This window comes from Amblyomma americanum, chromosome 7 (genome assembly GCF_052857255.1).
Source record: "Amblyomma americanum isolate KBUSLIRL-KWMA chromosome 7, ASM5285725v1, whole genome shotgun sequence".
NCBI classification, from domain to species: domain Eukaryota; kingdom Metazoa; phylum Arthropoda; class Arachnida; order Ixodida; family Ixodidae; genus Amblyomma; species Amblyomma americanum.
Window position 1 is genome coordinate 8,118,424 of NC_135503.1, and position 12,503 is coordinate 8,130,926.

Sequence of the window (12,503 nt, forward strand, 5' to 3'; positions counted from 1 at the left end):
TAAAGGTGGCTCCTTCCTCTAATTTGGCCCTGCGTTACAGAGACTGCGGACTTAACCATTCTAACCCGTTAGAAAAAAATGCATGTGTACCTCTGTTCAATAGTACAAACATTCTCTATAGGCATTCCAATCAGCTAACAAGGGAATTATCTGAGGCATTTCATATTCACAAAAACTCCGACATGTGCGTCAGCACACCATCTCTTGCCATCCACGATTGTGAAATTCGGTATCTTAATTCAACTCAGTGATTTGTTCAGTCATTCTGAGGGTAGGCGCATGCGCTGCTGGCTGCCTTGTGTGAGCTGTTTAACCTTATGTGTTTTTTCCAATAAACTTCGGTTGATAGTAGCGCTTGTCCTTCGTTTTGTTTCTCTTGGTGTCCCCCGTAGCAGCGCTTTCGAAAGTTTTAAAATGATGTACCAACTCGCTCAACTGTCCATGTTACGTATTCCTTCACAATTTCTAGGCTCTCGCTGCCAATTGTGAACTGTTGTTTCCTTGCTAGACTGCTGAACATTACCTTGGTTTTCTGCATGTTAATGTTTAGACCCAGCGTTCTGCTCTGCCTGTCTAACTCATTGATCATGATTTGCAGTTCACCTCCTGAGTGACTAGGCAAGGCAATGTCATCAGCGAATCGCAAATTATTTAGGAATTCTCCATTCACTCTTACTCCCAACTGTTCCCAATTCAGGCCTCGGAATACCTCCAGTAAACAGGCGGTGAATAGCATTGGCGAGATCACGTCTCCTTACCTGACGCCTTTCCTTATTGGTATTTTGAGCTAAAATAGTGCTATAGTAAGATGGGGTACGTAATAAAGTATTTTGACCGGGGTTAACATATGTCTCAGCTAAAAATATCGCACTCACCGTCGTTTTGTTGACGTCTTGATCGCGTCTAAGCAAGGAGCATTGCGTCAGTTCAAAAAAGACCGAACACAAACAGAGTAGGTAACTAAGCTTTCTGTTTTTCATGTTTAAAAACACTAAAAATAACCGCAGCGATGAGCGTTCTATGTAATACTAACACTTTATATTCGCGGGCTGCAGCTAAAATTTTTAACCAATTACTTCTGTATATAGACACAGTTATATGAGGCAAACGACGCAGCTTTCTTTCTTGAATAAAGCGGGCTCCAATATTGCTCCGTGGCTTGTGAAGGTGAGCTATTCTAGAGGACTGTCAAGGGTGGGCTGTATGTCGGGTCTTGACAATGTGCCCCGCGTTACAGCGTTGCTCCAACAAAGAAGGACACTGAACTGCATTGTACGTTATTATAATAGCGAAGCTCTAAAACAATCGTCATGCGTATGACATGATGGGTGGAAACAGGTGCGTTCCTTCATGCCGTGCAGTGTTCTTTTGTTATGTCTCTGCTGGTGGTTTTATTCAAGACATTAATATGTTTTTTAAGCATACGTTCGGACTTAAGCATACGTTCAGACTTGCTGATTAAGAGGTAGAAAGCTTGGAAGGTAATCCGTGCTATGCCTGGACTGTCCTTTTGTGTGAAATACCGAGGAGCATTAGTTTATCCGTAGGCTACATTTCAACTCTTTTCTTTGCACTTCTCCTGCAGGAGGTCCCATTAAAAGCCATTAATGCTTAAAAGCTAGTATCTTCCTATCCGTCTGCTACTTCATTCTTCACTTTCTTTTTGCTCCGAACGCGCCTAGACAGCGTGTATGTTTGGAAAATAAAAGGCTTAGGCAAGTTGGTAATTCGTACTCGGAAAACTGCGCAAATGTTTTAATTTTGCGCGCTAATTATCTTTAAGTGTAGCTTTTTACCTGTCCAGACATGCGGATACCAGGATACAGATATAGCTCACGTGGATAGAAATACAGGTCCAAGGTCACTCAGATAAGAGTGAAAAGGTCCCGTATCTTCATAACACGCACTCTGCACATGACCATGCACTTATATCCTTCCAGTATACATGATCACACAGTACGAGGAGATTTCTTACAGGTGCCGACCTCATTTGGGTAAAATTCCATGGTTACACGGGTAACATAGCAGCCCCCCCTATATATAATAAGGGTGTGCGATTATTCAGAAATTTAGAATACCGAATCAAATATCCTCCTATTCGAATATTCGTACGAATCTAATAGTGTATGTTGAAAATTATTAGAAACGAATCGATTATATCATCAAGTTATAAAATAAATTTCGAATAATTGGCGCGAAGTTCGAATAAGGTCTGCAGTATTTTTCTTTCACTACTATTAACAGGGACCATAAAAACAGGCATCATGCAGCCGCGTACCATGCTACAGCGATCAGTATGCGCGGTATGGAGGGTTCAGCTTCACGGTGCGGCCGATTCGCGTGGTGGTGTTCATAATCCCCATGCATGGCCTCAGAGAATGGACAACGCGGCATAGCCCAGACAGGTTCAGCAAATCCAGCCTTTATGGTGTTGTGCTCGCGCTCCCTTCCTGCTGTTGAGTTCGGCGAATTTGGACATGGGGGAGGATTTCCTGAAAACAACCGCGAAAGTGAATGAGCCCTCTGGAAGAAACCTGGCTGCAGGAATGCCGGAAGCAGCGACGATATAGCGTCCCCACGTGTTCGAACAGGCCATCGGGTGCAGCGACGATAATAGCGTCCCCACGTGTTCGTTCCGGTCATCCGATGACGAAGTACAAGATCAGTGTTGTCCTCTTCAGTCACGCTGGGGTTGAACAATTGCCCGAGTGCCGCGCCTTCGACAGAGGTTCCGCGTTCCGGTCATCAGTACAAGATCTTTCAACCACTGCGGGGAGACAGCCCGCATTCCTGTGTCACGCAGGCGCCTTCCTGTTCCACATGGGCGCAGTCCGGACACACGTGCGCGCCCACCTGGAGGCCGCGTGGACGACAACGTGACCGGGTCCTGTTCCCTTTCCCTCGACTAAGCTGCGAGAGAACATCAGGACCGCCTTGCCGTGGGTGGTACCATCAGTGCCATCGTGTGATTGGACATCATTCTTCGAACTGTATTCCCCAGCTAGGTATCTGGGGAATACGAAGAGTATTTAACGAGCTGCTGGTTTGGTACCAGAAGAAAGCCCCCTCTTGAGAGATACCCTTTGCTGGGAGAGACTCCCGACTGCTAAGAAGCTTTTTTTACTGACAGGCACTCTCAGTTGCCCTTACTTGTACATTATGTAAATAGTATTTGTATAAAGTTTTCCAAGTTTTCTTCCTCCGATCGTCCTCGTCTCTTCTCCGGCCCAGTCACGCTACCTGAATCCCAACAATGGCTGACCTCGGAGACCATTGCCCACACGTAGCCCTCGCCCGTCTCGTGCAATGAGATGTAGCTGTAGTTTATTACCTTTCGTTATCAACAGCAAAAGCAGCTTTTCCTATGCGCATAACTTGGCAGTGTAAAGTCAATGCACGGAATTAGAGTTGCAAGCCCCCAAATTGAGATCAATGTTGGGTCTTTGAACAGATGAAGCTATAACTTCCAAAGCAGCGCGTCGCTGTTTCCCACGATTGCTCGATCTTTAAATGTTTGCACTATCAGCGAATATTCGTAAATTGGTAAATGAAAATTGGTTTTTGTGGAAAGGAAATGGCGCAGTGTCTGTCTCACATATCGGCGGACACCTGAACCGCGCCGTAAGGGAAGGGATAAAGGAGGGAGTGAAAGACGAAAGGAAGAATGAGGTGCCGTTGTGGAGGACTCCGGTATGATTTCGACACACCTGGGGATCTTCAACGTGCACTGATATTGCACAGCACGCGGGCGCCTTAGCATTTCGCCTCCATTGAAACGCGGCCGCCTCGTTAGGGATCGAAACCGGGTACTCCGGATGAGTAGCCGAGCGCTCTAACCACTGAGCCACCGCTGCGGGTAAAAAAATATTCGATCCGTGTTCAGTTCGTATTCGATACGGTTTTAGCTAGGTCTTCCAAAGAAACAGAAAAAGGCTCGCGTTGTTTGCGGGCTTTGCTCCGCGGGCCTTCCCTGACTGCTGATTTCATTAGTCTGGAGCATTAGGTTCGCCCCACCCCCCTCATCAGCCGTCTCCCTATCAATGCAGAAAAAAAAACAGCGAGGTAAAGAACGGAAGGGAAGGGAAGAATGCAAAAATCTAAAGGCATTGTATGCCCACAGAGAGTTCGAACCAGAGTTGCAATGACTCCTTGGGCTGTGCTCATCATTGCCCTTTTTCTAGTACATCATTGCTTAGGTGTGTCATATGGTGATGTAGTAGCGATGTGCCCTGTGCTGAGTCCTTTCTCTTGCTTGTTTTAGGTGCGTCGTATTACGGATTGTGTTTATTTGCGATTGCTTTCTTCGTGGTTTGTAGATAGTTCATGTACCTGGAATATTGCTTCCCTTTAATAAGTACCATGGCTTAAAATAAAAGCGGCGATAGCCTAGTGCTTCGCGCTGCGGCCGTTGAAGCTGATCTGTTCGCGCCGCCGCGTGTTCGACTCCCACTTGTGGATGTTGTAGATGTTTTTCTTAACCTTCTAACGTGGCGTCGCTATTGCTAGGCAACGGTACAGGATTCAAATATCACAAGATCCGAAGGTGACAAGAGTGAAGTACTAAAACTTTATCAAGTTCCTTTTTTCCCCGAACTGTGTTGGAATGTAATGCTCTTCCCACGTACTACGTACACCACCACCATCACGTGCCCATCTGCATTTTTAGATGCTGCAACCGCTTATATTTTGAGGCGGTGACTTCCTTTATTGGGGTCATACCAACCCACCTTTTTTGTGATACTCCCTAAAGGGGGACTTTAAGGTTAAAAAGGTGAAGTGAAATTAGAACGAGTGCTGTTGTGCTACGTGATATGGTACGATAGAATTTACGAAACACGCACAGTATAGACAGTACACACACAGTGTTTAGTCCTCTAGAAAAGCTGAAGAGTTAGTCACGCAACATTCGAAGCCTGTCTATTCTTCAAAAAGCTTTACTTACTCCTGATATTATAAAAAAATTTTGGGGTTGAAAAATTATAATGAGCCCGTTTGATCAAATTCAAGGCAACAAAGCAAATTAATAAAATCACTCTAGAAGTGTCTCGAACAAACCAACATTGAAGAACGATACAGTTAACGTTAAAAAGAAGGCACAAGTATATTAGAGCAAATAATTTTTAAAATAACGTAATCTCGGCGCCTACTCTCTTTGTGGTTATGACTTCGTGGCGTTGAACGTAGTCTTTAGTCGGCTGTTGCAAACCACCCCAGCAAGCGTGGCGTAAAGAAACGAAATATGTTTTATGGTCCTGCACACTTTGCTGCGTAAATTTCAGAAGATTCGAATTAATTAACAGAGACAATTAAGAAGAGTCTCCGCGCGATGGTAACAGTCGCAGCGAGCAAATGGCTCCTGTTATTTTAGATGCAGTGACGTTGCACCGAAACGTACGGTAAAAATCTCTGAAGCCAGACATGAAGCTGTTCACGTCTTGACTGAAGGTAGGGTACATGCTGTGAGGTGCCGGGCACATCAGATAGCGTATGAACACCATATAAAACAGTTGGCCGCGGGTTGCATTCCAAGCCGCACCTGTGTTGACAACTGAGTCCCACTCGGCGTCCATGCTAGCCTCGACGCTGGTGTGCACGCTCAGCCACAGAAATCTGGAAGGCCACTCGATTATTGACCGGCTGTTCTTCAGTAAGCAGCCGCGGTAGGCTTGCAACGCCGCATTAGTTGAGGCGCTCCAGTTCTTTGCGAACACGAACTGCCACAGGGAGTCAGCGATGTAGACGCCGACCGTTGACATCAGGAGCATAGCCTCCGAGTCTTCGCTGAGAGGAATGAGGCTGTAGACCGAAGTAGGAATCGTCACCACTGTTCCCACAATGGTCACGTGGTTTTTCAGAAAGTCTTCCAGGGAAGTGCCCGAGATTGTCGAGCTCAACGCTTGATGTCTCTGGGCCTGCAATATGTACGCGCGAGTCACTAGCTCTGCGTGGGCATACACCGACGTCATCATTGGAATGGCCAGTCCAGCTGGGACGACCTCAGATGGCAATAGCAATCGCATTTCGTTGAATAGTTCCTCCAGATCCTGCAAGTCACTGGTCTCCATACCGCTGCGCGCAATCCGGAGAACAGTCGCTGCGACGATATCGTACGCTCTCTTAATAGCGGTATCTTGGGGCTGAGTCGGCACGCCCCGAATCTGGTCCAAAATCCAAAGCGGCATTAATTCTTGCGATCTATTGCGGCACGTCTGTATCTCCGCGTCCCTACTGTCGGCGTTTATCAGCACGACTGAAGCGAGTTTCACTGAAGCTGCCACGAGTACAGTAATGACAGCAATCTCTCGTCTCTCGGGACTGAAGTAGGTATGGAATAGGTTGGTTAGCGTTTGCCACTGAATACTGAAAATGGTGTGACGGTCAGAAACGTTGTACCTTCCCAGGAGATCTTTCCACTCCGCAGGCGAGACATCAGGAACCAATTCACCAATTGAATCAAGTGCGTAATTTTGAGTTGGCTGTACATTCAACGTCGGCAGGTCTCCAAGCATTGCATCGACCTTATCCCTATCTACGTGGAACTGCAAATCTTCGTACACTGTTTCAAGCGCGTCATTCTTCAATTTTGGCAGGAGACTGTAGGCAAGAGATTCTGTCGGAGAAACGAGCGGAGATGGCAAAATCTTGAGGTAGGGCTCAAAATTTGACGTGACGTCGACACTGAACTCTATTACGGAAGGCAGTCCATACTTGAGCGAAAGATCAATGATCAGAGCCAGTAGGCCATGAGAAGAGGTGGGCGCACTCCTGGGCGGGTTGACAACGCTACCGATGACCGCTGCAGACGCTCTTCCAACAGACGCGTAGTTGTCCAGGGACAACACGCAGGCGCGGTAGTAGGCAGCTATGGCCCTACCAGCGTCGGTTTTCGGAAAGCCGTCGACAGGGTGCGTGTTGAGGTTGGCCGGTGGTGGGTGGTCGCCCCTCGTAGTCACCAAGGCGTAGCAGGTGTGGCCGAAGATGTTGCGGCAAGGGTCGACGTTCGAGTTCGCCGCGCTAAAGATGTTGTCAAGGACATCCGGACAACAAAAGGACGCTGACCTGATGCGCAGCGGCAGCTGCCTCTCGTAAACGGAAAGCAGCACCACGATGACCACCATGGCTCCGAACGCGGCGACCGCGTTGAACGCGAATGCCCGCGGACCGGGCACTGGCGTGCTGACGCCCTGGGACGTTTCTACTGGACGTTCTTCTGCCATAGCTCTGTCAGGACATCGGCGAAGTTCCTGTAATGTAAGATCTCCACAACTGCTGCCACCAGAATAGACGTCGCGATCCGGCCCAAATGTCGGGGCCTTTCTTCGTCTTTCATTGCGGCAATGTGGCGCTCGTGTCATCTGCTATGCTGTATTAAAAGGAGGCGCGCCTTTAAAACCATGACTGCCACTGCTCTTTGTTAAACCAGTGCCAGTCACTGCACGAAATAAGTATTAGTGAAAGTTAAAACCATCGGAGCAAAAATTCTTTCAATATCCTGGCATTACCGATGCTTGATGCCCTACAGGTGCTGGCTGGGTGAAAGCGAGCAATTCGTAAACATTTGAGTCAAGCGCCTTGCACTTGATGCCTACTTTTACGCACTGGCTGCACCTTCTAAATGTGTCAAAGTTACTTCCATGAAAAGACGAAAGGGAAAGATATTCCGTATTGAACAAACAGTGTTGGATGCTGGACTAATTGGGGAACGGAAAATTAAAAAAAATGAATATATAGTCGTAGTCGTGTTTTATGAAAAGAAATATTGTCACGTAATGGTGAAAGCAGTCGAAGCAGCAATGAAGACGGACAAAAGGTCTTCTAAAAGAAAACTGTTTATGGGGCTGACTTGCAGCCAAATGGACTGAATCACTCGGCGGCGGCGAAGCGACAAGCATGCTCGGCGGTCGTGCCCGCCGCTGTCGGTCGTGCTCAATTTAAAGCTTATAGCGAACTTCCGAGATAAAGCGTGCAAACTTACTAGAACATTCCGGAACAACGTAGAATCAGCTCTACCTGGCTGCGATCAATCGAGATAAATCTAGTCGCGTCTTGCGTCGCAAACAAAGCGATAAAGTTGTGTGGCGGGAGATTTGAAGAATGAACAAACACTGCAAATGTTCGCGGCATTACTCCCCTCTCAAAGAAGCATCGACCCGATGCATTAAAAGAAATATGCGACTAGTAAGAGATAAAACGGATCTTGCGAAAATGGAGCATGGAAATGCAGCGTCTTTAGCGCGAGTAATACGGCTTCAGACAGACTACATGGACAACTTCTGGTCGTACGCGGCGTCGCTGAGATGCAGTCATTGCGTCAGGGACGACTTCCTAATCCAGTTCACCTAGCCGATGAAGAACCTAGTACGGGCCGAAATAGCGGCGCAATTGATTTTCACTCAATCCACGGCGGCGAATGGGCGTCGAAGCCCAGACTTGGTCTCCTGGCTTGTATTCCGGGTTGCGTCTTCGTAGGTTGCAGCGTCTGGCATCGGACCGCTGCTGATCTTTGATCCGTAATCGGGCAAGCCTTCGAGCGCGTTGAAGGTAGGCGGCAACGTCGACGTTCTCTTCTTCTGTATCGTTGGGCAGCATGGCGTCTAGCGTGGTCGTGGCCTCCCGGCCATGGACGAGCCTAAAAGGCGTCATCTGAGTGGTCTCCTGCACTGCGGTGTTGTAGGCGAAGACGACGAAAGGCAGGATGACATCCCAGGTTTTGTGTTCGGCATCGACATACATGGCGAGCATATCGGCGATGGTTTTTATCTGGCGCTCGGTCAGTCCGTTGGTCTGCGGATGGTATGCAGTTGTCCTCCGGTGGTTGGTTTGGCTGCAACGCAGGATGGCTTGCGTTAGTTCCGCCGTGAATGCTGTTCCTCTGTCCGTGATGAGCACATCGGGGGCGCCGTGTCTAAGAAGAATGCACTCCACGAAATATTTGGCGACTTCTGCTGATGTTCCTTTCGGTAGGGCTTTCGCCTCGGCGTAGCGGGTCAGGTAGTCGGTCGCTATGATGATCCACTTATGTCCAGACGTTGATCGTTGAGTAAAGGTACTGCGCAAAATAATACAAACATGGACGAGAAGGGCACAAGGACGGGCGCAGACTCGCGACTGGGTTTATTCAGAACAACACATACTTATAACTTCCACACCACCATGTCAGTCACTGAGCGCAAGCCAGAAATCTGCATTCTGTCTGATAAAGTCTTATCGAGCTATCACTCACGCAGTCATCTCTTTGGTGCCTAATGAAAAAAGCCTCAGCAAGTTCACGCGCCATCTGGTCACAGCTACGCCTCAAAATCCTCGTTTTCGGCAGCAAAGGCAGGCATGGGCTATCACGCGTAGCCGAAGGGCATGCGCTACAGTGTAAGGGCAGATTAGATCCTTTTCCGGTTTTAATCGAAAGCTGGTGTTCCCTCAGCCGGTCGCCCAACAACATGCACTCCAGACGTTGACATTGAAAAGGGCCAAGCAAGTCCATGCCGATCTGCTGAAAGGGCCTTGAGGGAGGTTCAATGGGGTTCAGAAATACTGCTGGTCGTGTGGGAGGGGTCTTTCGTCGCTGACAACCTCGGCAGGTTTTCACATAATGTGCGACATCTGCAGACAGTCGGGGCCAGTAATACTTGTCTTGAATGCGTCGGAGGGTGCGAGTAAACCCGAGATGTCCAGCTGTCGGCTCGTCGTGTGAAGTGTGTAGAACTTCTTCGCGGAGACAAGCTGGTACAACAAGGACGTAGGCTGTTTTGCTCGCTGCAAAGTTCTTCTTCACAAGGACCTCATTCTGCACACAAAAGAAAGACAGTCCTCGCTTGAATGAAGCGGGGGGTGAAGAAACCTTGCCTTCCAGGTACTCGATGAGGCGTTTTAGGTCGGGGTCCGAGCGTTGCTGCTGGGCAAAAGAGCTGGGGCTGATGGGTCCTAGGAAGACGTCCTCATCGCCGTCCGGCGGCGGTGTATCTACAGGGGCTCGTGAGAGGCAATCGGCGTCAGAGTGCTTGCGTCCGGACGTGTAAACGACGGTGACGTCAAACTCCTGGAGACGCAGACTTCATCGAGCGAGTCGGCCAGAGGGGTCCTTCAAATTGGCAAGCCAGCACAGCGCGTGGTGATCGCTGACCACCTTGAACGGTCGTCCGTACAGGTAAGGGCGGAATTTTGACGTAGCCCAGATGATGGCAAGGCACTCCTTCTCAGTTGTCGAATTGTTAGCCTCGGCCTTGGAAAGGCAACGGCTAGCGTATGAGATGAATTTCTCCAGCCCGTCGCTTTTTTGAACGAGAACGGCACCTAGGCCCACGCTGCTTGCGTCGGTATGAACTTCAGTATCAGCGTTTTCATCAAAATGCGCGAGGATCGGTGGGGACTATAAACGACGCTGAAGTTCCTGAAAGGCTTCTGCTTGCAGCGCGTCCCATTTAAATGGCACGTCTGCTTTCGTCAGTTGAGTCAGGGGCTCGGCGATGCGCAAAAAGTTTTTCACAAATCGTGGGTAATATGCGCACCGTCCCAGAAATCTGCGCACTGCTTTCTTATCGACCGGCGGTGGAAACTGTTCGATAGCAGCTGTTTTCTGCGCGTCCGGGCGTACTCCCTCCTTGCTAACGATGTGGCCTAGAAACAGCAGCTCTTCGTAGGCAAAGTGACACTTCTCTGCTTTCAAGGTTAGGCCAGACAACTTAATGGCATCTAGTACTGTTCGAAGTCTTTTGAGGTGCTCTTCAAAGTTCGAGGCGAAGACAACGACGTCATCTAAATATACCAGACAAATTTGCCACTTCAGGCCTGCCAGCACTGTATCCATTACTCGCTGAAACGTCGCTGGTGCGGAACCGAGACCAAATGGCATCACCTTGAACTCAAACAGCCCATCCGGAGTGATGGATGCTGTCTTCTCGCGATCTCTTTCGTCGACATCAATTTGCCAGTAGCCGCTCTTGAGGTCCATCGACGAGAAATATTTGGCGTTGCAGAGGCGGTCCAGTGTGTCGTCGATGCGGGGGAGGGGGTAGACGTCCTTTTTTATGTTGTTCAAGCGGCGGTAATCAACGCAGAATCAAAGTGCGCCGTATTTCTTTCTCACTAGGACAACCGGTGCCGCCATGGGCTGCTTAAAGGCTGGATGACGTCGTCGCAAAGCATTTCTTCGACTTGGTCCCGGATGGCTTGTCGTTCTCGCGGTGAGACACGGTAGGGGCTTTGACGGAGAGATCGGACGTGTTGGTCCGTTATTATGCAATGCTTGACAATTGGCGTTTGTCGGACCTTCGGCGATGTCGAAAAACACTCACTGTAGCTTCGAAGCAGATTGCGGATCTGGTCTTTTCTGCTCCGGGGCAGGGCTGGGTTGATGTCGAAAGTGGGCGAGTTCTCTTGGTCAGGCGAATCTTCTGCGGAGGGGTCGGAGAGGGCGAAGGAGTCTCGTACGTCGGATATCTTGTCGAAGAAAGCAATCGTCGTTCCTCTGTTAATGTGCCTGTATTCTTCGCTGAAGTTAGTCAGCAGTACTTCGGCCTGGCCATTGCGGAAATGTGCGATGTCTCTTGCGATGCTGATTCCTCGGTCTAGAAGCAACTGCATGTTCCCCTCGATGATGGCTTCAGCGTTAATGGCTTTCGTGGCGCCTACGGTCATGATAACGCTTGATCGGGGTGGTACGCTCACTTCCTCCAAGACACTCAGGGCAACGTGATTTTCCCCAGTTTTCATCGAAGCGATGGCTTTGTCCGTCGAAAGCGTGATCTGCTTGGATCGGAGGTCGATGATCGCCTGATGCTCATTAAGGAAATCCATACCCAAGGTCACTTCGCGGGAACATTGCGGTAGCACAACAAAGGTCGCAGGATAGGTATGTCCTTTGACAGTCACTCGCGCTGTGCATCGTCCTGATGGCGTAATGAGGTGGCCCCCTGCGGTGCGAATTTGTGGGCCGTCCCAAGCCGTTGTGACTTTTGTCAGCTGCGCAGCGAATGTTCCATTCATCACCGAGTAATCGGCTCCTGTGTCGACTAGAGCGGTAACTTTCCGGCCGTCGATAGTCACTTCTAAGTCGGAGGTCCTGGCTCTTGCATTGCATGTCGCTCTCGGCGTCGGGTCACGGCTTCGTCGCGTATGCGAGTCGCGGGTGCGGCGTGTGGTCGAAGCTTTTTTGGGTGGCGGCGTCGTTGTGAAGGCAGTTTGCGTCGTGGTCGGGGTTGTCATTTTGTGCGGCGTTGGGGCAGCGAGAGAGAGAGAGAGAGAGAAAACTTTTATTTCTTTCCAAGAGGGCAGCGAGCGTTGGTTCTTCATGCGACGCCGCGGGTGCAGCGTCTTCATGGGGTGTGGTCGGTGGAGGATCTTCGGTGTTTCGCTCGTGAGCAACCTCACCTCCAGAGGTTGCTGTCATTAGTTTCCCCCACGGCGGCTGGGAGACCTTCCTCGTACCGCGGCTGCGTAGCTGCGGCGTAGCGATGCAAAGCGCGAGGTTGACGGCGATGGTGAGCGCGAAAAGCGGTTCGGCGTGT

At 49.5% G+C, this 12,503-nt stretch overlaps 1 protein-coding gene across 1 annotated transcript in view; it reads right to left on the reverse strand.

The window, feature by feature from the left end:
• The window catches only part of LOC144096930 (uncharacterized), a 39,195-nt gene extending 38,006 nt beyond the window's left edge, over window positions 1-1,189 (reverse strand). The window contains exon 1 of the mRNA XM_077629741.1: window positions 876-1,189. Within this exon, the coding sequence (XP_077485867.1) occupies window positions 876-980 (105 nt within the window). The 5' untranslated portion in view covers window positions 981-1,189. The remainder of the gene's footprint in view (window positions 1-875) is intronic.
• Between the last annotated feature and the right edge of the window lie 11,314 nt (window positions 1,190-12,503).